At 61.2% G+C, this 24,157-nt stretch overlaps 1 protein-coding gene across 11 annotated transcripts in view; it reads right to left on the bottom strand.

Moving 5' to 3' along the window:
* The window catches only part of CUX1 (cut like homeobox 1), a 209,315-nt gene that overhangs the window by 51,354 nt on the left and 133,804 nt on the right, over positions 1-24,157 (bottom strand). For all 11 annotated transcript variants that reach the window (XM_055136481.1, XM_055136482.1, XM_055136485.1 and 8 more), the window contains exons 8-11: positions 22,801-22,867; positions 8,946-8,994; positions 5,855-5,959; positions 600-788 (exon numbers count right to left, since the gene is read on the bottom strand). In XM_055136481.1, coding sequence (XP_054992456.1) covers positions 600-788; positions 5,855-5,959; positions 8,946-8,994; positions 22,801-22,867 — 410 coding nt within the window. The remainder of the gene's footprint in view (positions 1-599; positions 789-5,854; positions 5,960-8,945; positions 8,995-22,800; positions 22,868-24,157) is intronic.

Here is a 24,157-nt window from a genome sequence, read left to right as displayed (position 1 = left end):
GAGAAGCCCTGAAAACAGGGAGCTTCTACCTGCCGCCACCTGGGATGCTAGTGGGGAACGCAGGGCGCTGCGCACGCCGAGGGACCTGCCCCCACCTGGGCACACAGCTTTACAGGGGTCCGGGCGGCCTGCGGCACTGTGTAGGGCACCGAGGACGGGGGCAAGAGCCGGCCTGGCTGGGGGCATCGGCATCTCCATCTCAGAGCAGGGATCCAAGGGGCATTTTGGGGGACATGGTGCTGTTACCCGACACACTGGACAGAAGGGCCCAGGGGGTCCGTGTGAGTACCTGGGTTTGAGCCTGGCCACCACCTGGTCTCAGCACCAGATGGTCCCACCCACTGGCTGTCACGGTGCCCCCGACACTGACTGGGAGTCCCCGTTCCTCCCTGAGAGGAATGTTCGCCATGGCCTGCAGAGACCACAGGTGACTCCTCGGGCAATGGGCAGGAGGTGCCCACCACCAGGCCCCCTGCATGTGGCCATGCATGTGTGTGTGTGTGTGTGTGTGTGTGTGTGCGCGCGCGCGCGTGTGCACGTGTGTTTGTGTGTGTGTGATGGTGTGCCTCCTTCCCCCTGGCCGCCCCCGGTGCCCTTACTTTCAGGGTGCTGTTCTTGGCGCTCAGCTGCTGCTCCAGCTGGGAGATCTGGCTGGCCGAGTTTTCCCGCAGCTTGGAGAGGCTGGCCTGGAGTCTCTGCACGTCCTCCACCAGCTGGGCGATCTCCCGCTCCTTGGCGGCCAGCTCCACTTCCAGGCTGGAGCGGGTCAGCACCTCAATGGCCTGCTCCTGGGAAAGACAACGGAGTGACCATCGGCACCTCCCTGGGCAGGGGCGTGGCATGGCTCGGCTGGCCCTCCCCATACCTCCCTCCTGTCCACATGGGGGTCGCCCCCTGCTGACTCTCCCGTGTGCGTTTCCTGAGCGACCCCGTGGATCAGGCACCCAGTGGACAGGAGGACAGACGTCCGTGCTCACGGGGAGGCAGCGGGGCAGTGCCTGGGCTGGTCCTCATGGGCGGGAGGCACTTCGCCGAGACGATGCCTCGCCACCTGGGCACAGACTGGGTGGCGAGGCACCAGGTTTGCGACCCCCAGTCTGGACTGGAGCCCTTCCGGGTCAGCGCTGAGTATAGGCTCTCACAGGGTTTGGCGAGGTGACTCTGGGCATTTGGAGCGGAGCTAAGGAGGATGAGGCATAACGCGCTTCCTTGGCTTGGAAATTCTTTTCTGGTTTTGGGGTCACACCCGGTGGTGCTCGGGGCAGGGCTCGGGAGGCCCTAGTGGCATTGTGGGTGGGGATCAAACCTGGGCGGCTGCATGTCCGGTGAGCACCCTCCCCCTGTCCGATCTTCCTGGCTGCCCAGTTTAGAAATTCTTAGGATGCCAAGTCTTTGGTTTGCAAAACTGGGGGAAAACGATAGAAGAAAGTCAAACTGGAAATTCCACTTCCTGCGGCTAAGGAAGTGCTGCTCCCAGGGCAGGGCCCACAGTTCTGGCTCCCAGATGGTTCTGGAAGCTTCTTGGCAGTGGCTACTCCAAAGGGCACGGGGCAGTGTGGACTAACAGGCTTGGGGGCAGGAGTCCCCCAGCCTTGCTGCCGCCTCCCCCGAGGTGGGCCTCGGCCCCTCCTGACCCTGCCTGCTCTGGGTGGAAGGGGGGCCAAGGAAAGAGGTGACTGTCCTGGAGGGCTCACAGTGGGGGCAGGGGTGACAATGACTCCTCAGGGAAGCGACTCTGTATCCCAGGCCCCGGGACTTAAACCGTTTAAGAAGGTGAAGTTCTGGGGCTGGAGCGACAGGATAGCGGGGAGGGAGCTTGCTGACATGTGGCTGCCCTGGGTCTGGTTGCCGCCATCCCAGAGGGTCCCCGAAGCATCATTAAGAGTAATTCCTGAGGGGCCGGAGCGATAGCACAGCGGGTAGGGCATTTGCCTTGCACGCAGCCGACCCGGGTTCGATCCCCGGCATCCCATATGGTCCCCCAAGCACCGCCAGGAGTAATTCCTGAGTGCAAACCCAGGAGTAACCCCTGAGCATCGCTGGGTGTGACCCAAAAAGCAAAAAAAAAAAAAAAAAAAAAGTAATTTCTGAGCGCAGAGGCAGGATAACCCCTGTGCATTGCCAGACGTGACCCCAAAACCCAAACCCCTCCCCCAAAACCCAAACATACATACACACATAAAAAAAAAGTAAAAAAAAAAAAAAGGTGCTTCTTGTGTGTCAAGAAGCCACTCCGTTGGGAAACAAGCTCTTGTGGCTGACGGTGCGGCCCGAGTGTCCCGGGCAGGCGCAGGACGTTCTGTTCAGACCGAGCCCCTCGGAACGGGACGGCGTGAACTCACAAACTTACTGGCACGTGGGGAGGCAAGTGCAGAAATTGAGAGGCCTAAAAGTTTTATGGCCACCCGGCACTGGTGTGACACTTTTATAGCCTTTTATAAAAACGTTCAGGCTGCAATAGATTGGAAACTTACATCAGCAAAACAAAATGATCCTTCGCCAAGTTTGGGAAAGTCACGGCGGCCAGCATGGGCTGGGCCGAGGGTGGGTGTCAGGGAGAGACTAGTAAAGGGGAGGTCAGTGGGGGGCGGGTTTCTGAGCAAGAAGGGAAACTGTGCCAGGGGCAGGGAAGGGACAGAGGTGACATCCAGGGAGGGAGGAATATGGGTGCTGGGGAACGTCACCCCGGCCCAGCCCGCAGGGAAGGGCCTCAGGGGGTCCGTGCAGGTGAGCACAAGTGAGCAAAATGGGGTCATGGGTTCAAACATGACTGTAAATGCTGCGACAGGGTCAGTGGGCCCCAGGGCGGGGCCCCGGGCATGGCAGCTGGCTCCCAGGAACCTGGGCCTCAGACTCTGCATTCCTGGCAGAGCAAGAGGCATTTGTGTTTGGTATCAGAGGCGAGACAGGAAAACATCCCACAGGCCTTGGGAATGAGACAACATTCCAGGCCGAAATGGGGATCACGCCCGAGGCCGTCTCCTGTGCTCCCAATCAGAAGACACAAGACACAATGGGGCACCCCCAAGCGGGGCATGTGGCTGCAGGGCCCAGAGGACAGGCCAGCAGGATGCAGGGCACGAGGAAAGGTGTGGACTCCGAGGTCCAAGGCCCCTGGCTCCCCCGGGGCTGATCAGGCCTCGCTCAGGCACCCAAGTCACTTGGGACTTGAGAATGAACAGACGTGAGACGGCAGCTGGAGTCCTCTGGGCAGAGGGAGGAAGGGCGGCACCAGCACACGGGGCGAGGCCTGGGACTCTGTATGGCATGGACAGTCCCAGCCCGGCTTCCAGACCTCTGTGTGAGCGCGTGTGAGCACGCTGTACAAATACGGAACAAGTCGAGGGGCTCCGGAAAACGAGTGGCAGGGAATTTCCAGAAATGGGTGTGAGAGCAGGTAGCTGACCGCGAGTGTGGAATTTGGTGCTCGACCCCTTTGCCTCCCCTAGCCTCCCCCTGCCTGGCACCTACTGAGATGGGGCAGAGCTGCCAACGGTCCCGCCTGCTGCCCTCTGCCAGGCCAGAGAGATGCCAGGGCCTGAGACGGCACAGGGTGAAGGTGCTGTGCCCTGCACACAGCAGACCTGGGCTCCATCCCTGGCACCCCATATGGCGCCCTGAGCCCTGCCACGAGTGATCCCTGAGCACGGAGCCAGGAGTCAGCCCTGAGCAGCGTTGTGTGGCCCCTGTCCAACCCCCACCAAAAAAAAAAAATGCAGAGGATGCAGAGGAAGAGAGTCCACTGGCTGGCCCGGGAAGCACTGACTCACACAAGATGGGCACAAGAAGCCCGACTTCGTGTGCCCTGCCCACCCCAGGCAATCCGTGGTTATTCGCCTGCCGCCACCACGTGGCCAGAGCAGCTGCATTCAGCTGGGGCAGTCTTCTGTGAACTGTGTGCTGAACTGTGTGCAGTCTTCTGTGAACTGTGGGCTGGGGAGAGGGGGGTGCCTTGCCCTGCTGCGCTGGCGGCAAGGCCATGCCAGCATTGATGTCCCTGCAGGCCAGACCGAAGGTCACCACCAGCAGGTGTGTTCTGTGTCAACCTGGCCTAGCCTCAGTCTCCCCACCCGTGAGATGTGGGGCATGGAGGCAGAGGGCAGAGGGGTGCCCCCCGCCCGTCCCCCTCAAGCTCGGCTCTGCTTCTCGCTGCACCCAGAGATGGTGCTGCATCTCTGCCTGCCAACCCCAACAGGCGCTCTCGGCGCTGGCCCCGGTTCCCGTGTCTGTGCTTGACCGGCAGGAGCGGGCTAGGGGCCGCCTGCTCGTGGGAACGCAGCCCTGGGGAGTGCTGGCAAGGCCAGGCGGGCTGAGTCGCTGCCATGTAAATACTGCACTTAGCCGACGGCAAAGTGCTTAAGCGCCCCTCGGATCCACAACCTTCTCTCTCTGCAAAAACATCCATTTCCTTCTGAAATGTTTTGGTTGCGGCAGTGCGAGATGGTGCCAGAGTGTCTCAATCAAGGCAGTTTCCTGCAGAGCCCCACGCGGCCACGGGAGGACGGATGAGGCCTCCAGAGGCCCCCGGGTGACTAGGAGAGACCTTGGGGCTGTCCCGGGGGCCTGTGTCGGCACCAGCACCATCCAGACCTGCTCCTGGGCTGGGAGGATGGACCAGCTCGGGTCAGAGCAGGAGTGTCTGCAGGGGGCCGAGAACAGGATGCTCGAAGGAGCCGAGTCCTGAGGATGACAGGGCCAGGGCGGTGGGACAGCCCGGCACAGTTGAGCTGGGTCAGGCCCGGCACCCCAAACGTTATCCCAAGCGCTGCAGGAGGAAGCCCTTAGCATGGCTGGGTGTGATCCCCCCAAAAAAACAAAGACAGAGACCAAGCCCCAATCTAAATAAAGTAGGGGTTCTACCCGCAAGGTTCAGAGTTGCTGAGCCCGACTCAGCTCTGAGGCCCTGGTGGCTGTGAAAGACCCTGAGGAGACGTAGTGTCGCTGGCATTTCTGAGGACTAGGGTGTTAGGCTGTCCTGCATGTGCCTCTAGCACCAGAGGAGATGCCCGGGATGGGCAAGAACCAGGTTTAGGGAGTCCCGTAGCCGCCAACAGGCTGGGCCAGCTCTGAACTCGGGGCCGGGACACGGGCACTTCCCAGACACGGGCACCGAAGCCCTTTCTGGACACGGGCATGAAGCCCCTCCCAGCCATGGGCATGAAGCCCCCCTGGACACAGCAGGAAGCTCCTCCCACACACAGGGGGTGGGGAAGGGCACGGTCGGGTGCTATTGGGGGCTCATACCCGCCAGAGCTGCCCAGAGTTCCAGGAGGCCCAGATGGGCTGCAGGGATAGTAGCGGCATGAGGGGCAGCGCCTGACCCCTGTGTCCCCCTGCCTAGGGGAGGGCACCTCTATTCCTCTTTGCTTCTCCCTCCTGGGCGTGTCCCAAACTCTTTCTTGCTTTCAAAGGTCACATCTAGGAGAGACCAAACTACTGATTTTCTTTCTTCTTTTTGGGCCACACTCCCGGCAGCTCAGGGGACCATGAGGGATGCTGGGGATCGAAGTGGGCCGGTCATGGCCATGTGAAAGGCAAGCGCTCCAGCCTCAAACCGGATCAGATGTCCCGTCAGCAGCCAGGCACCTCCTGAGGGGGTGGGGATTGTGTGTGTGTGGGGGCTGTTGTGTGTGTGTGTGTGTGTGTGTGTGTGTGCGCGCGCGCATGCGCGCGCGTGCTGGAATCAACCCTGTCCCCTCTGCTGACCTCAGGGCCACCGCATGGGCCAAGCTCGGCCTCTGATCCATCCCATTCCCAAAATGTCGCGAACGCGCCCCACCCTGAGAGCAGTGCCCCCCAAAGCGGGAGTCAGGACTTGAGGTGGGGGCACCCCCCGCCCCCGCAGGTTACCCACCACGTCCGGTGCCTTCTGGATCTGCGAGGCCAGCTGGAGGGAGTGGTTGGCCGACGAGAGCTGCTCCCTCAAGGTCTCCGCCTCTCTCTGCGCCACCTCTGCCCTCTGGAGGGCGTGAAAAGGGCGAGGAGAGAAAGTACATTCGGTTTAACAACTGACAATTATTACAGGAACATTCATCAATTCATGCCTGACTGACTATAATTGATTTTCCTAAACAGTCAACCTAATAAATGCTGGGGAAAAAACAGAGAATGTGATGGATTTTTATTTTAAACAGTACAAGGAAGAAATAATTGAGCGATTATGACAGTAATTTAACGCTAGGAGCAAGGACTCCCCTGCTGATACTAATACTCCGGCCCACTGAATTTCCCAGACTGAATAAATACAAGTGGAAATAGAGTCTTTTGATTCAATTTCTTTCTATTCTCATAGACCAAGACGATTTTATTGCAGGATTACTCCTGGGAGTAATTCTCCCGGGTAAACAGTGAATTACAGACACTCGGGTCATTCTCTCCCTAAACCCAGGCACAATGTTGCGGCTGTTCCCTTCAGCAACTATTTCCATAAATGGCTGGGGTGTAAATGCCACTTCTTTTGTGAGGCCTGGCCGACTTCAACACGGTTAACTCTTCAGCCGACGGGGTGTGCTGGCGCGTCCAGCGCGAGGGCAGATGCGGGAAGGCTGCGGGGGTCGCTGGAAGGAGGGGCGGCCGGGAGAGAGTGGGGAAGCTCGAGGGAATCCGGGACTTCCCTCTGGACAGGTGCCGGCCAGCTGCGTGGCCTGGGGGCACAGAGGCCAGGAGTGGGCACCTGGGAATGGATGGCCCTGGGCACTCGAGCCCCGCTCACGTGCCTCGACGGGTCCCAGGTTCTCTTGAGGAGTGACAGCGGCCAGGGTCGGGGTCTGACGGGGCTGGTGCTGACCTCACAGTGGCATCTGAGGCAGCGAATGGGCAGAGCTGGCCCCGGCCGCCTGCAGCCCCGTCCTGCTACGGGGAAAGCCTGGCCCTGCAGGGCAGTCTCGGACCTTCTCCTCTGGGGGCACGAGCATCTGCCCATCGCTGACGGTGACGGAAGGAGATACGGTGGGCTAGTGGGCAGGTCTGTCTGGCTATCCTGTGGCTCTGACCCACACAGGCGCACTGAGGTTTTGAGCTGCTTCTTCTGGGGACTTGGACTGGCCTCGACCTCACTCATGCACCGGCCACCCGTCTGTACCTCCGGGCAGAATCAGAACCACCTTCGCCAGCGGAGCCTTGGCCGGGCTGACAGGGGTTTCCAATTGATCCTGATGGCAGGAAATCTGCTCTTGGGGACGAAGTATTTTCAGACCCGGCGCTCAAGGTTTCTGAGATGTGTCCAGACAGCAGGGAGAGACCGACATCAGCTGGATTCTGGGTGTCAAGTCCCCGTGGCCTGCCAGGATGCAGCTCTGGCTGCCGGCATTGAAGGTCTCAGCCGGGCGGGGTGAATGTCAGGCGGAGCGGTCAGACCCGAGGGCCACAAACCAGTGGTCTGGGACCGGCATGTCGAGGCAACAGCTTTGTGTGTAGGGTCTCAAGTGGGCACTGGCGCTCAGGGCTGAGGGTGGGGGCTGGGAGGTTAGGAGCCCCCTGTGACCCTCAACATCCACGTCCAGCGCAGAGTTGCTCCACAGTCAGGCCTCGCAGCCACCACCTTCAGATATGTCTGGCTCGGCTTGGCGACTTAACTGCAACTTCTTCAAGACCCGTGGGGTTGAGGACCGACTGGAAATGGGTTTATATCCCGGAACGTGAACAAAGTGAAAGCCGAAGCGGGAGGAGTTGGGGTGGTTTACGCAGTGCCACGTGCTGAGAGCAACGGTCCAGCGGCTGCTTTGGGCACAGGCGGCGTCTGTGGCAGGGAGACTTGGTTCCTGGCAGATCCTGGCATCGTGCGGGGAGATGCAGCAGGAAGGCCACGCAGGGCCGGGGCGCTCCAGCTCCCTGTGGCCACCCCGCCCGGCCGTGCTGATGGTCGAGAGCCGAGGTCTGAGACGAGCATGGAAGGTGGCAAGCTCTGGGATCCCCCCCTTCACATGCCCCAGGGGGCACGGCTGTCTGGGGGCCCCCAGAAGCCCCCTCTGAGCAGCTCTTCGGAGCACGCTCAAGTGCGGGTGGCTGCTATCTCTGTTTTTTGCTACGGAGCAGTAAACCAAGGCTGGCAGGGGAAGGAGGGCAGTTAAGAACCGAGGCACAGGAGCCGTGGGCAGGTGGAGGGCCCCTGCGGGAGCAAAGCACGGCCAGGCATGGATGGGCCAAGGCCCCTGGCGCGAGTGGCCTCAGTGGACCGTTCTTCTTCCTGGTCGTCAAGTTCTTACTTGGAAACTGGCAGGAGGAAATGTCAAGTCTTCGTGTGTTTTGGGCAGAGCTGGAGGCTGGTGCTCGGGAGCACGGGGAAGGCAGGCTCTGACCGACACCCGGGGACACTGGCTGCCGAGAGTCCTGGCAGGGCACGGGCTGATGTGCTGGTGCACAGGGACGCCCTCCCAGAGGGACACGCAGCGTCCTGGGGCTTCACAGTAAGATGTGGTGAGGCCCACAGGCCCCCCACATCCCTTAGGGCGCCCTCTGCGATGTCCCTGGGCTCCAGGGCAGCCCCACGTGAGGCTGGGTAAAGCCTAAAGCCACCCCCTGCCCCCCAGGGCAACTGTCCCCTAGAGGGAGAGTCATCGGGAAAGGGTGCTGGCAAGGAGTCTGACTAGTGCAAACCGGCAACCTTCTAGCACCTTCCAAGTTCAGGTCCTGTCTCTGAAAGTACCAATGAATCGACACCAAAGGCTTTAGACTTCTATGGGGTGCCAAGGGCTGCACCAAGGGGCTTCGCCCTGACACTTGACGCCCCTCTCTGGAGGTGGGGGGTGTTACGCTGTCCACTCAGCAGCACGAAGTTGCCCCAGGAATGGGCAGGCCCAGGAGAGGCTCGCCGGGAGGCCTGGGAGGACACCGCCTCAGAAAAGCCACCAGGAATTTCCCAGCGACTCCCCCACCCCAGCGTCACCAAAAGCACAGGCACAAATGCATCAGGCATGGGGCGGGGCCGACCTGCTTCGAGGTCTTACCTGGTTGGCTCTTTCCAGGTCCGTCATGGTTATCTCCATCTCATCGGCCCTGGGAGGGGAGAGGACAGTGTGAGTCAGGGCAGGGAGGGCTGCTGTCCAGCAAGGAAGGGCGCGTGTCGGCTTAGTGGACAGAAGCCATGAAGGAGGATGGTGTGGTGTCGGGATGGAGTCGTGACCGAGGCAGGGGAAGGAAAGAGGAATTCTCCCTGGGGTAGGGATTCCCGGCCCTGTGAGTGGGGTTTTGAAGGGTGAGCAGGAGTTTTCCAGCCCTGGGAGAGAATAGTGGGAAGGCAGGAGGAGGGGGCAGGCTGTCCGGGAAATTGCCCCAGGGGTACCTCCTGCCCTGCCACTGAGAAGTGTGCCCACAGGGGGCTGTGCTGTGCAGCGGCAGCCGGGGCGGCCCTGGCCTGCCCCCGGCTTACACCCACCCCGGAGCCCATGCTGGGGGCACCGACTTTCCCTCGGCAGCCCTGCCCAGGCATGGCACTGGCCCTGTCGCCCAGCCGCAGGTCTGAGCTGACCCTTGATGCCTCGCCCCTCACTGGCCCCTCCCCCAGGCAGGGATGGGCATCCAGTGAGAGCCTTTCTGCCAGCCTAGGGAGGGAGTGTCACCTGTGCTCGGGCCCCGCCCCCCACTCTGGTACCATGTTGGGGATGTGACCCTCAGGGCATGTTTTTTTTTTTTCTGGCTTTTGAGCCACACTTGCTGGCTTGGGGTCTACTCCTGGCTCTGCACTTAGGGATCACTCCTGGCAGTGCTTGGGGGACCCTACTGGATGCCAGGAATTGAACCCAGGTTCAATTAAACCCAGGTTTAGGCACATGCAAGGCAAGTGTCCTCCCCACTGTCCTATCTCTGGCTCTAGGACACTATCTTTGTTTGCTGGGGCCCCTCCCGCTGCAGCCCGGGGCTTTCGTTCAAGACCAACTCCCGCAGCACTGCCTGTGTTGAAAAGCATTCTGCCCTCCTGCATTCCTGAGAAGCCCCCTCACTCAGCGGCAGTGGGCCGGAGGGCATTTGCCTTGCATGCTGTCCCCATAGAGTCCCCAGCGCACCTCCAGGAGTGATTCCTGAGTCCTGAGTGCAGGACGTCACTTCCTCAGGAGGAAGCCCTGAGCATTGCTGGGTGTGCCCCCAGCCCCTCCAAAATACAAAGAAAGAGCAGGAGGAAACAGGCGCGTTGTGGGGGTGATGCCCACACAAAACCTCTCTCTGCCCCTCCCCTCTGCTTGGACGAGGCCTGGGGCCACACCTTTGGTTTGGCGCTCGCTGTGGGTGGGCTGCAGGCTGTGAGCCGGCACGTTCCTGCACCCGGGCAGCACTGGGCCTCCCCCACAAGGCAGGTGCCCTTCTGGCCTCGCCGCCCCCAGCCCCGGTCTGGCTGCATTTTGGGGGTGGGGTCCTCAGGAAAGGCTTCCCCTGCCCTGCGGGGTGATCTGTGGGGCTGCCTGGGCACAGAAGGCCAAGACCATGCTGAAGGAAGGTGGCGCTGGCCTGCATGGCTTCTCTGGCTCCAGTGTGGGTTCCAGCTGGAGGGAAGCAGAACGTTCTAGAAGGAATGTGGTGGAAGCCTTTGGGGGCCCGTGTGGGTTTCTGTGGCGGACACGTCCTTCTCTGTGGGAGACAGGCTGATGTTTCTCCTGCCCCCTGGGCCTGGGCAGCAGCCCCGCTGGCCCTCCCAGAGGCATCTCCCAGGCAGGGGCACGGAGGGGACCCCAAAAGTCACACCTTCAGCGTGCAGCCACTCAGCTCAGCAACCACTTGGGGCTTCTTTCACCCCCACTTTTTTTTGGGCCACACCTGGCAGTGCTCAGGGCTGACTCCCGGGTGGCACGGGCAAGGCAGTGCCCTCCCTGTCTTGTCACCCCGGCCCCTGACTCTGGGCCTCCCCTGGCCCTGCCTTTGTCTCCGTGATGAAACAGCCGCCTGCCGTGACAGGCTGGTCAGTGACTGCTCCTTAGTGGCCCTGAGTACGAGCCTCACTAGGCGCCTCGAAGCTCAGGGTAGCTAATGAAACACCCTGTCTGCTCTGACCTGCTGGCAGGGCCTGGCCGTGTGGCCTCGTGCCGCCACCCAAGTCTGCCTGCAGATGAGCTGGTGGCTGACGCTGCAGCTGTGGTGACGAGGCAGCTCTCCGTCCTGGACGTGAGTCACTGCCCGCCTGTGGTGACACAGTCCACAGGGTTCCCTCTGCAGCTAAACCTCCTCGCCCACGGCTGCTGCCGCTTCTCCCCGTTATGGGGCCCCCCCGGCAATGCTCGGGGCTGACTCCTGGTTCTGTGAACAGGGCAGTGTTTGGAGAGTGCCAGGATCGAACCCGGGTCAGCTGTGTGCAAGGCAAGCGCCGTCCCTGCTGTGCTGCTGCCCCCGCCCTGGCTTCTCTAAGCCCATCTGCTCCAGGGACGCCCCGGCAAACCCCGATAGCCGCCCCCTCTGCTGGGGCCTCCACCAAGGCTGCCGAGCATCTGGGGCCCAGCTCTGCGGGCCGGCCTTCGCCCACACAGCACCAGCTGACCAACGGGGCACAGTGGCCACCTCCTGCCCCTGACGTCCACTCCATGCTGACCAGGGGCAACAGTGCACCTGCAGCGCATCCCTCTGGTCTAGGCCGCCTGGGGCGGGGGTGGGGAGCAGTGCTGGAGACACGGCCAGCTACTGGCTTCTGTGTCCCCAGCTGCCGCAAACGGCACTGCCCGGAGACATGAAAGGCTCGGAACGTGGCCCTGCTGCCGAGAGCAGCCACGGCGGGCTCACTCCAGGGACCCTCAGAGTCAATTCATGTGACTCAATAGCGATGATTTATAGTCGCTTTCGGGGGCACTTGCCCCTCCCAGCCCCCATGGAAGGCCACTCCTCGCTGGGCTCTTGGGCTGACGAGCCAGCATCAAGGGGCACCGACAATGCTGCCCGCCCACGAGGGTGGCGCACAGGGCTGACTCGGAGACCCTGCAGTGCCGAGGCCTGCGGGTGCCACTTTCTGGAGCGCGGCCGCTGGCCTCCTGGCACAGGTGAGGGGACTTCCTTCCTGGACACTGAATGTTCTGGGGTCAGGACGGGGCTCTGGACGTGAATAGAGCAAGGGGAGGGGTAGCTCTAGCCCCCCTACCCCCAACTGCCTTCCGGTCACTTTGACCTGGACCTGACCGCTGGCCTCTGTAGCCACCTAGAGGGGTGATGGGGCTTGCTCGAACTGTCCCGAAAATTCAACGTGAAGCGGACGCTCCTGTGGCGGGGATGGGCCGTTCCTCCCGCCAGCCCCTCAGGCTCCCCCTGTGCCAGGGCACGCGGGCGAGGGCGCGGGGCAGCCCACCCAGGGGGAGCGCCCCCTCCCCGACAAACAAGAGGCACGGAGAAGCGGCACGCAGGGGCAGGGGAGCAGTCACCTGGCTCCGACTCGGACGCCTCTGAAACCCGGAACTCCCCTGCCTTTACGGGGAACGTGTTCATGCACGAGAGCCAACAGGCGCTTTGTGCTTGATCTGAGCCAGTGAGAACGGGGCCCGGAACCCAGGCACGGACAGTCCGAGCAGACACACCTGATGATGGGCAGCAGTGCCTGGGCAAGTGGGCTCTGGGTCAGGCCGCAGGCCTGTGCTCAGCCGGGAGGAACCGAGTAATCGGGAAGCCGAGAGAGGGGCCGAGGCCGAGAGGGGAGCACGGGCCTGCTGTCTGCGCTGGCAGCCAGGAGGGGCCTTGCCCCGGCCAAGGCAAGAGGGACCCCCGAGTGCACAAAAACGAGAACCGACTCCCACACCACAGGCCAGATTCCAGCTGTCTTGAAACCGGCCACCAAGGGCCCGGGCGGGGAGGTGCCTGATGGGCAGGAGACCTGGCATTCTCGAGCCAGAAAAGGGGCTCTCAGGAGTCCCCGCGGCGGCTGCGCTCCCACCGCCCCACTCCCCGCCCCGCGGGCTCCTCTGCCGGCTCCTCTATGCGACCCCGGAGCCGAGCGTGGGGCTTTGCTGAGCTGCGGCCGGGGGCTGCCGTGTGCCTTCGAGGCGGGTGCACTGCCCCCGGCTGGCCGGGCCCCCACCTAGGGGTCTGTTTTTCCTCAGAGTTTTATAAAGATGCTATGGAGGAGCCGCTGTTCTGGCACCTATAAATATAGATATATTTCAGAGCTTCCTCTGCGCGTTCAGTGTCAAAATCTGTCGGTGCATCTGTGTGGGGCTGAACTAAGGCCGGCCCAGTTGGACTCTGTCTGTCTGTCTGTCTGACCTGTAACCTGGCCCTTGGAGGGCGCAGAAGCAAGCCATGTCCGGAGCAAAGTGGCCTGCAGTTCCCAGCTGGGGAAACTGAGACCAAAGCCACACAGAAGCTCAAGGTTACTTATTTTTTGCACTTTTTGGGTCGCACCCAGAGACGCTCAGGGGTTGCTCCTGGAACCACTCAGGAACCACTCCTGGCGGTGCTTGGGGGATCCTATGGGATGCTGGGGATTGAACCCGGTCGACTGCATGCAAGGCAAAAGCGCTCCCCGCTGTGCTATCGATCAGCCCACGCTCAAGGTTATGGCAAGCAGCTGGCCTGGGGCAGGAGCCCGGCCTTCACTCCCAAGTGGAAGGGACTCTAATTACCCCTTTCAGCCGTAAGCACTACTTGGTCGGAACTGCTAAGGAAAGGGCTAAAGGCAGGGGTGCTGAGACTAAGAATAACGGGCTCTCTGCTGGCACGGTACCCTGTTATCAGCCCCAGCTCCCTCCTGCTCCGTGCTCAAGGCCAGGGCGATTCCCCGGGCCCAACTTTCTCTCCCTGGGCTGTCCTCCAGGGCAGCAGGACACCCCCAGAGCCTCCTTCTGTCCCGCAAGGGGGTGTAAGCCTATCACCTGTGGTCCCATCCGGGTTCCCTCCAGGACCCGCCCCTCCCCCCACCCCCTCAGCAGTGGTTTCGGGCCCCCGCAGGGCTGGGAAGTGGAACTAGAGAAGGGAGAGAAGCAGCGGGTTCAGGCCCAGACGACCTTCCCCTTCCTCTTGCTGGCACCGGGAGTCTGCATTTCGGCAGCCTAAGTGCCTTTTTTAGGGCAACTTGAAAATGAATAATTCAGCGGTTCCTGTTCCTCTTGTGAAGTGTTAGACAAACAATCCGCGACGGGGCCAGACTTGCTGGCCCCACCGCGCCCGGCCCTCCCCTCCACTCTGACATCATCGGACTTGGCCGTGAATCTCTCAGAACACCCTCCATCCTGTCGGATCACTAAAATACCACAAAGGAAGTCCACGATACTTAGACCTGGGGGAAAAAAAATTAGAAAGGTTTGTTGCAACCCAAGTTTTCCCTGGGGGCCCAGCAAACCATCGATCAGGGTGTCACAGCCGACCCGACTCACGTCGGCCGTGTGGGCTGTCCTGGGGGGGGCTGCAGCGAGCAGGCTGGGGCTGGACCCCCTAGCGCCCTGGCCCCGTCCGAAAGCCTCAAGGACTCTGGGTCTCGTATGAAGACATCAGGTTCGACTGGGAGGTGGCTGAGCAGCACCCCATCGGTGGGCAGGGACCGCCTCCCAGGGACCCTGTGCTATGTGCCTGGCACCTGCGTCACCCCAACGCTGCCCGGGTTTAACCCTTGCAGAGGGGCCTGGGTCCATTTCTGAATTGACATGAGTCACACAATCCGGTGTCAGAGGGCTGGGAGACGGCCGTGCCGGGCAGGTGGCATGAAGCCACGGGACAAGGGAAAGGTCTGGAAAGAACTGGCGTGTGGGAGGGAGGTGGGGGGTGGTGAGGGGGCCCTGTCTGAGCTGAGTCGTGAGCGAGCACGCGTGTGAGGGGGACAGACACTGGCAAAGGGCCTCAAAGGGCAGGAGACGGCCCGAGCCAGAGCACAGCGGGGTGGGCGCTGGACCTGTCCTGGCACACCATAGGGTCTCCTGGGCATGGCAGGAGTGATCCCTGGCACAGAGCCAGGAGTCAACCCTGAGCACCGCCGGGTCTGACTCCGAAACAAACAAAAAAGAAGGGCTGGAGGGCCGGGCCCCTGACGGCGAGTGTCAGTGAAAGGGGAGACAGCTCAGGGCTGGGCTGGGGTCCGGAACCTTTAGCCAGTCAAGCTTTCTGGTCCTTAACTAGAAGAGAAAGACGGTGAACTGTGAAGAGAAAGTGGGGCGAGAGCCCCCCGGTCGAGTCAGGCCAGACGGGGTCCCGAGCGACTCAGGCTTGTCGAGGCTCTGTCACAGCACAAAGACGCTGACTGAGGCGCAGAGATAAACTCGATCTTTTCTTTCTGTGTGTGTGGGGGGGTGGGGGTGGGGAATGTGTGGGCCAGGCCGGGCAATGCTGCTGGCTCTGTGCTCAGGGATCATTCCTGACAGTTTGTGATGCCACAGGTCAAACTGGGACCAGCTGCGTGTAAAGCCAGTGACTCAAGCCTGTCCTATCCCTCCGGCCTCACTGACCAGCTCTGCACAGGCCAAGGTGAGGCTAAGGTGAGTCCCGTTAGGCGATTTGCATAGAGCCCGGAAGCAGAAGGAGAAAGTCGCACCAGCAGGCGTGAGAACCAGGAACACACACAGGCCTGAGCTCATCTGGGGTCACTGGAACGGTGGCTGTGGCTGCCCTGCAGGGCCAGAGCAGCAACTCGGGACCGAGGGACACACAGGGGGCCCGTGGGGACACAGGGGGCCCGTGGGGCTTGGGAAAGGCGCCCCAGTGACAAGGAGACTCGAGTCCTAGGTCAGTCGAGCTAAAGTGGGGAACGGGCCCACGAGAGGTCTGGACAGGGCAGATCTGGACATGGAGAAGCTGCGACGGTGCTTTGGCAGCAGCTGGCTCTGGTGGGCACAGGGCGGCAGAGTCACTCCCTGCGGTGACAGGACACAGGCCAAGGTGTCGTGGGAGTAAAGGAGAGAGGAGCCAGAGAATCTAGTTGTGGAATCTACCAACTCCCACAAAAGAGCAATATTCATTCATCAGTGATCAATATCCAGAACAATAACCCCTCACACACCAGGATCAATATCCAGAATAAACTCCCGTGTACTGACCAACGCCCAGAATAAGCCCCCACTCACCAGTGATCATCTGGAACAAGCCCCCACTCACCGCCGATCAACACCCAGAACGGTAAGCTCCCATTCACTAGTAATCAATACTCAGAGCATGAAGCCAAAGATCTATCTCGTCTACAATAGGGACATAAATATTAACAACGCGGGAACTGAAATGATGAGGTATAAATCCCACATAGAGAATCGACTTACAAACGCTTGTGGCGAGAAAGCCACGGATGGCATTGTCTGATTTGCAGCTGCATGCAGGATAAATAAACCTATCTCCCCGGCTGATCTATAAAACGTGGTAAAATGACAAAGATGCCTACGCAAAAGACAAGGTGCTCAGAACACCCAGGATTAAAACAGAAACAAAGCCAAAAGCCGCCTTCCCGGCCCCCAATCTTCTGAAAGCTGGCTGTACAAAATAGAAAAACAGGAAACAAAGAGAAATGACCAAACAGCGTGGTACTTACTACCACAGAAAGCCAGACCAACGGAATGGAACTGCAGACAGACACCTGGACACCTAAGTAACTCCTGACATCTGATTTGCTGAATGTCTGATGCCAGAGGAAGGAATCTTCAGAGCTACTGGGCAAACTGGGTGCTCCTGAGATGGACGCCCGGATCTCAGCACTGACACGCTAGAAGTTAGAATTAAGTCACCGGAAAAGAGCAAGAAAATGGACTGGGAGCCAAGAAACATTTTCTATTGCTGAAACCAAAGGGGAGAAAAAAAGCAAACCGAAGGTGGCTGGGCTCATGTCACAAATGCTGCTTCCAGGGCGAAGGACGAGGTTGTTGAAACTCACTGCAAGGCTCAGTGAAGGATGCGAGTCTAAATGCGGAGGTGCCCAGAATCAGGTGCTGATGGCCACTGCACCCGTGCTCAGGGGACAGAAGGAAACAACAAGCAGGAGTGGGGACCGGAGTCCCCCGCTGGCGAGAAGAGTGAGATGCTGTGGGTGGTGCAGAGCACCCCTCATCTTCCTGACCCAGTCTCTGCCCACCTGTCCCCTCTACCTGTGACCTCGGGCTTATCCCCACTCCTGCGTCACAGGGTCCCTAAACACCCACCTGCCCCCTGTCCTGAGGTAGGGTGATTTGTGCTCAGGATTAGGCATTCCACACACCGATACTGCTTGCACGGCGCTCAGCCCTGCCTGCTGGCCCGGACGGAATTATTCTGGCCCTACTGACTGAGAACCCATCCCCCTCGTGTGTTTTTTGAAACAGAAGCAATTTTGGTTGCTGGTGCTGCCGTGGGGGCCAGCCAAGGTGGTGCAGTAAAATACGAGGTGTGGGGATCATACCCCGCTCCCACCAGGCTGCCGGTGGCTGCGCATGCTACACTGGTTGCAGCAATTTCAATTAACTTTGGTTTTGGGGCCACAACTGGTGGTGCTCCGGGCTTACTCCTGGCTCTGCACTCAGGGATCACTCCTGGCGGTGCTCAGGGGGTGCTGGGGACCAAACCTGGGTTGGCTGCATGCAAGGGGAATGCCCTCCCCGCTGTCCTACTGCTCCGGCCCAGCAGTTCATATATGTGGCTTCTCCTTGACCTTTCCCCGTGAAGTGCGAAACCTTCTCAACTACAGGCTGCGACCAGAGGAAGGCACCACTGAACCGGGTCGAACACTCAATGCCCAGGCCCTTTTTCTAGTACCAGTTTTGTGGATTTTAAATGAGATTTGGGGTTTCCTGTGAACCTGGACCCAGCAATTGTTACGTTCTGAAATCCCTCTGAGTTACACATTTTAAAAGTTGAAAGATCACCCAGCAATGTAGCAAAGCGATCTCGGCCAAGGTCAAGATCAACTGCAAGATGCAAAACCTCTCCTAGCCCCAAGGCCGGCTGCCCACCCGCCCGCCCCTAAGGGTCTCCTTCAGGGGAGTGGAGGGCACAAGCCGTGCAGGTAGGGGTTAATTCTCCCTGATGGTGAGTGGCCCAAATCGTTGCTCTGTTCACTGGAGCATTAAATCTGAAGGCTCAGGAGAGCAATGCAGCGGCTTCACGGGTGCCGCTAGAAAGTCCCGTATTAAAAATGCATGGGACAGGCTCGCTGCGCAGGCTCGGGCAGAAAGGAGGCCGGCGGGGGCGGGAGACACCGGCGACGCCCCACCGTCTTTCTGGCACCAGGAGACATTCCTCAACACATGGCACTTCAGGAAGAGATACGAAGGGCAGAGGAGGCAGAGGAAGTGAATGAGCTCCGGCACCGCTCACACCCGCTCGCAGCCCTCTGCCCCCGGTCGCTTCTGGACCTGCTTCCTAAGAGTCTGGAGAACCAAACAGTGTGGCGGCCTGCGCTGTGCTCCCAGCCAGAGGGCGCGGGACTCCTCTGAACACAGCCGCCCGGGAGCCACCAGGGGAAGGCCTCCCGGCCACCGTGCCCTGGCTTAGAAGCAGCCCTGCCGGCCGGGCACAGGGCACGGTGGTCACGCTGAGCCCAGAGCCCCCTCGGGGCAGGTGTTTTCGGGAGACCCAGCAGGGCTCGCCCCGGCCAACAGCTTCCTTCGTCTGCAAGCAGCCTGAGGGCAGCATATGCCCCAAACCCGCACAGCTTCTGGCACATGGCCCGCCCGAGACTGACGCGGCAGCCGTGTTCTCCAGCGGGTTACTACATGCGCGGCACATGGGTGCGGGCAGACATCCTGCGCAGAGTGTGGGCCCGCCCCTGCACCTGTAATGCCCTGGACCTGGCGCCCGCGCACCTGGCATGGTGCCCACCATCTGAACACGGGCTGCGGGGGAGATCAGGTGGCGGAGAGGAGGGGGCACACTCTCCCCGATGCCCTGGGGCTGGAGACAGGCACTCCTGCCCCTCCCGGAAAGGGTGAGACCCCCCCTGCCCCCTCTTCTTTCTGCCCTGCCCCCAGGGCTGGCCGGAGCTGAGCTCGGAGACAGCCACCCAGCTGGCCTGGGTGCAAAGGGCAGGTGGGACCCTGCAGGGCGGCGGCAGGAAGCAGACGCGCGTGTGCATGTCTGGGGGAGCGTGCGGCCAGCGGTGGACACCCGGAGCCCAGCCACAGGCCGCCGCGTCCGATTCCGCTCTGAGCCTTCTGCCTCGGTCAAGGCCAGCCCTGGAAGCCGGCGGCGCGGGGCGGCCCGTCTGCGGGAAGCGACCCAGGCGGGAGGACGGCCGTCCTGACTGGAAACTGATGACTCATCAAAGAGACAGGAAACAGAAAACATGGCTTTGAGGGCGCGGTGGGGGTGGGGACCGGGAGGTGCCAAGGCATTGAATCCGGGGCTCCTGGGAGCAAAGCGCCAGCTCCGCCCTTTGCACTATCTCCCCGGCCAGACTTTCCAGTCTAGAAGGCACAGCCCAGGGCCAGGCCACGCCGACCCGACTCGGGGAAGGAGCACGACTGTGCAAGGGCTGTGCTGGGTAGCGCTTGGGCCCTGGCGGCGGGGCCCCACCTGGCCCGGCTTCCAGATCTTTCTGATGGCCCCATGAAGAGGCAAACACTGCCCACTCCGAGCTGCTTCCCAGAGGGGCCAGACAGCAAGAACGGGCGCGTGCACGTGTTCCCGGGCCCCTTCCTGGGCTCCGCCGGGGGTCCCAGCACACAGGGGCCCCTGACATGATGGGGGGCCTCAGCTCACCCTGTGTCCAGCCCTGGAGTGCCCTGTCTGCCGGATGAGGCTGGGCTCCCCTCCACAACTCCAGCCACACGCAATAAGCACACTTGGGGCACTTCCCCAGAGCTGGGGGAGAAAAAATCTGGGTGACAGGCAAGCAATCGACTGAAATGTACCCAAGGTTGCCGTCGCCGCGTGCAGTGTCTCTTGAGCGACCTGGGCAGGGGCAGGCTCCTGCAGGTGACGCTGGCCGTGGGGCATGTGGCAGCTCGGGCTTTTCTGCCCTGGGTGGGCACCTGCCCTGCTGTGCACACTGCCCAACAGCCACCCCCACCCCCCACCCCGCCAGTCTCTGGGGGGGCGACGTCTCCTGGGGAGACGAGGCGCGCTTCTTTAGCTCAAGCAACGAGAAGCGGAGAAGTCCTGCATTTCCTCGGCCCAGGGGCGGTTATCTGCCCGTGCCCGGCCAGGCTCTTATACAACAACCGTTTTGGCAAACCCTCCCCGCCTCACCCGCCTTGTGCTCCGACAAATATTAAACCGTGCTTGCCATTTGTCTAAGGAATCCTGCATTAATAAACATGAAGAAGAACACTTTTACCTCCCACTCTCCATGACAGGACAAAACAAAGACCAGCTGTAGTCATCAATGGGGCCTTGTTCTGCGCATAAAGGCTAATTACGCTCCACTTCAAGCCTACACATGGAACGCTTTACCGCTGCGTCCCCGCTCAGGCAGCGGGGCTGTCCCAGCTGACGCAGGGGCCGGGACAGCACGCGATCGCCAGGCTTGGGCACCGCCTGGCCGCTCGCCCTCTGCTTTCCCAGGCGGGGGTACTGCCCCCACCTCGGGTCCCTGGCCTGCAGAGCCCCTGCGGGCGACTCCTGCGGCCGCTGCCGGGACCCGGGCTCCCCGCAGCCCTGCAGCAGGCTTGCTGCTGGGGAAGGTTTGTGCAGAGGACAGAATGGGCGCGGGGATGTCCGGGGTCCTGACTGAGGGTCCCCGGCTGGGGGGGGGGGCGCAGCAGACCCAGTGGCCTCCTCCCTTGCCAGGTCTGTCTTCTCCCTGGGTCTCCCCCAGAAGCCCTGAGCATGGAGACGCCCCCTGCTCCCCCAGGGAGGGACCCGGGCCTGTGAAATGTTCTCCGATCCGCGGGTCCTGGGGAGGGACAGGGGAAGGAGAGGAGAAGCGTGCGGGGGCTGAGGCTGGGCGCGGCAGATGGCGTCAGGCCTCTGGAAAATGAAGGGGCGAGGAATGCGGGGGGACGATGCTTCGCATGGGCTCTGCGCGACTGAAGCAAAGTCGCGATTACCATCTCGGGCCATTCTCGGGCAGCGGCCTGAGGCTGCCTCCGAGCGCTCAGGAAATGCCCGAGCTCCATCCGAGCGGAAGGCCAGCCCCTGCCTACCCTTCATGCCCACCTGGCACTTGGGGGTCCGAGTGGTCCAGCAGACTGCCCCCACGTGGTCACCCGTCCCCCGCCCCAGGCCTCTCGTGATGAACTTCTGCCCTTCATGCCCCCAGGGCTGCCCTCTGACCTCAGCGCCCCCAGGGCTGCCCCCTCGCCTACATGGCCAAGTTCAGGCCTTTGGACTCTGCGGCGTGCAGGCGGCCATCTGGGAGAGGCCGGCCGGCCTGGGCTGTGCAGCGCCCCGCCCCCTCTGCCTGACAGGGGCCCCTCGGTCTCAGATGTGCAGAGGCCAGCCCAGAGCGAGGGGCAGAGGTGGCACCGGGCACATCTGCCACATTCAGCGTCAGGGCCACTTACTGGGCGAGGGGACTTCCTGCTGTGACCACAGGTCACAGGTGGGGGCCCATGCGAGGGTGCCCCTGGCCCCGGCAGTTGCTGATAGGAGCCCCTTGAGTCAGAACCCTGACGCCCAGCTGCAGGGGCCGGTGCTTCTGTCTGGAGGTGGACAGAAGTCGGCGAGGAAAGTGACCGTCACCTCTTCGTGCTCAGGGGAAGCATCTTTCTGGGCTCAGAACACACCGACCGGACGGAACTACGGGTTGGAACTGTCGAGCAGGAAGATCCCGAGACCCTGAGCAGCAGGAGCCTGAAGCTGCTCTGACCCGGGGCATGGGGCTGTTCCCTATGACCAGCTCTGCCCCGAGGGACAGGGCTCTCCCTCCCCAGTGCTCAGTGCCTTAGGCAGGAGTGAGACACACTCATGAGAATCCTGCTCGTCCTCTCGGGCTCCCAGACCGGCTGTGCCTGGCGTTGGCCGGTCTGCCGGGCAGGGGCCAGGACGCTCCCTTCACTGGGTCCTCTTCTCCTCCAGGACCCTGGGAGCCGGGTACCTCAGGGAGATGGCACCCGGGGATCTCCCTGTCTGGCTTCCTCGACCATCACCCAAACCCATGAGGTGAAGCTTCTGTGTAGCTTTTATTTTACTTATAATTGGCTTTGGGGCCACACCTGGCTGTCCTCAGGGTTGACTCCTGGCTCTGTGCTCAGGGATCATTCCTGGTGGGTTCTGGGGGACCCTATAGGGTACTAGGAATCGAACTCAGGTCAGCGCACTCCCTGCTGTCCTGTTGCTCTGGCCTCTGCAGTGCAGGTTTTAGACGCCCGGTGAGGAGACCAGAGCGAGCAGGCCACAGGGGGAAGGAGCTTGGAGCCCCCCGACTCCCCTTTGGGGGATGCCTCAGGCTCGCAGGCAGCTCCCATGCCCCGAGGGGAGCAGCTGGGCTCAGCACCTCCAGGAGGCCGTGTGCGGAGACAGGACGAGCTACAAGTTACAGGGCTCAGGCCACCATCCACGCATGCGTGCAAATACCAAATACCAGAGTCACAAACTGGTACTAAGTCCACCGCGTGCCAGACCTGACGCTCACGGGCAGGTGGACACGCATGACCCTGATCTTACCCCCACGAGGCCCAGCACCCCGGAAGCCCACGGGGAAGTGGGACTGGATGGGCTGGACACAGTGGCCCATGTCGGCGCGTGTGGATGCCAGTACTCGAGGGGTGACCAACACCTGCATGGAAGGGAGTGGGGGGGGGTCTTGGCATAGTTTGGGGGGCACCCACAGATAGGGCCTTGGGGAGCTGGCATCTGTCCCAGACTGTCTCAGGAGGGCCCAGGTCTCCTCATGCCCTGTTCCAGAGGGCGGCTGAGAGGGCTGGAACCATCGGTCACATGGGGCCGAGCACCGACCGCCATCAGCCCTGGATGGACGGCCAGGCGCCGGGAGGCGAGGCAGGGGGAGCCCGGCCAGGTCACCCCACGGGGGTGGCTGGACAAAGGGAGGAGAGGGGGAGCTGGGCCCCGACTTACTTGGCAGTGATTTCTTCATCATATTTGGTTTTCAGGTCAAATAATTCAGTTCGAGTTTTTTCCAGGGCTGAAAGGCATAATAAACACAATGTTTAAATTAACTTCAAAAAAGGAGTGGAGTCAAGAAATGTTTGGCCATTTCCAGAGAGATCAGGAACGCCTGCTCTGACTTCCTGTCGCCCCCACAATATCCCAGAGACACTGTGTCACACTTTGCTGCTCCCAATAGGGTTTTTGGTTTTTGGTTGTTTGGGGGCCACACCTGGCGGTGCTCAGGGCTGACTCCTGGCTCTGCACTCGGGGATCACTCCTGATGGGGCTCGGCGGGCCCTGTGGGGTGCCGGGGACCCAACCCTGGTTGATGTGCACAAGGAAAAGTGCTCCTTGTTCTGCTCTCTCTCCAGCCCATTCACTAAGCTTCCGACTTTAGGAACCATTTCCCGGAGCTGACCTTGTGTCTGAGTTGGAGGACATGGAGGTGCCGATTCAGGATATGGGGCTTGAGAGGCACAGGGTGTGGGACGGGGGTGCAGAGTCACCTTTAGCAAAGCGCCCCCCACCCCTGCTGGGCTCCCGTGGGACCAGTTCCCCTCCCCGCTGTGGGGGTAACGACTGTCCCCGAGGCTGACATGACGTGTCACCCATGCTCAGACGACTGAGCGACCTCTCCCTGCTTCGGCTGCTTCTCCCCAGCGGCTCTGCCTGGCTGGCACTTTTTGTTTTGGGGCCACACCTGGTGGTGCTCAGGGCTTACTCCTGGCCCTGCGCTTGTGGATCATTGGGGGGGGGGACCCTACAGGGTACCAGGGACAGAACCCGGGTGGGCTGCTTGCAAGGCGAGCGCCCTCCTCGATGCCCTCTGGCCCCGGCCCCCGGCTGATGTTCCTGGGGGCGCCTGGGCCTCTCGGGTCTCTTCCCTCCACCTCGGCACCACCGGACGGTGCGTCTATTTTTATTGATTTGTGGGAGGGCCTTTCTATTCGGGGAGATTACTCATGTGTCTGTAAATCTGTTGTGATTATTTGCTCCCACTCTGTCATCTGCGTCCTCTCGTGGACCAGGGCGGCTTCCGGTGCTTGGTTCCACATTTAACCCCTGCACAAAGCTGTTTCCCGTTCAGAAATCAAGAAGTTCAAAGAAACCAAAACTTCAGAATAACCATTTTTGGTCTCTTCAATTTGAAAGGTCTGCTATTACTGTTCCCCTTAATTTCTCCTAGGGTGGAAATTGTTTTTTTTTTTTTAAACCCCCTGTTATTGTTACAAACGAGATGTCACTGGCTGACAGTTTGGTGATTTAGACGGGTTTGTTGGAACAGGAGCAAGGGGAGAGGCTGGTGGTGGCAGGGATGAAAATG

Source organism: Sorex araneus, chromosome 4 (assembly GCF_027595985.1).
Source record: "Sorex araneus isolate mSorAra2 chromosome 4, mSorAra2.pri, whole genome shotgun sequence".
NCBI lineage: Eukaryota > Metazoa > Chordata > Mammalia > Eulipotyphla > Soricidae > Sorex > Sorex araneus.
This window is presented reverse-complemented; position numbering and strand designations above follow the sequence as displayed.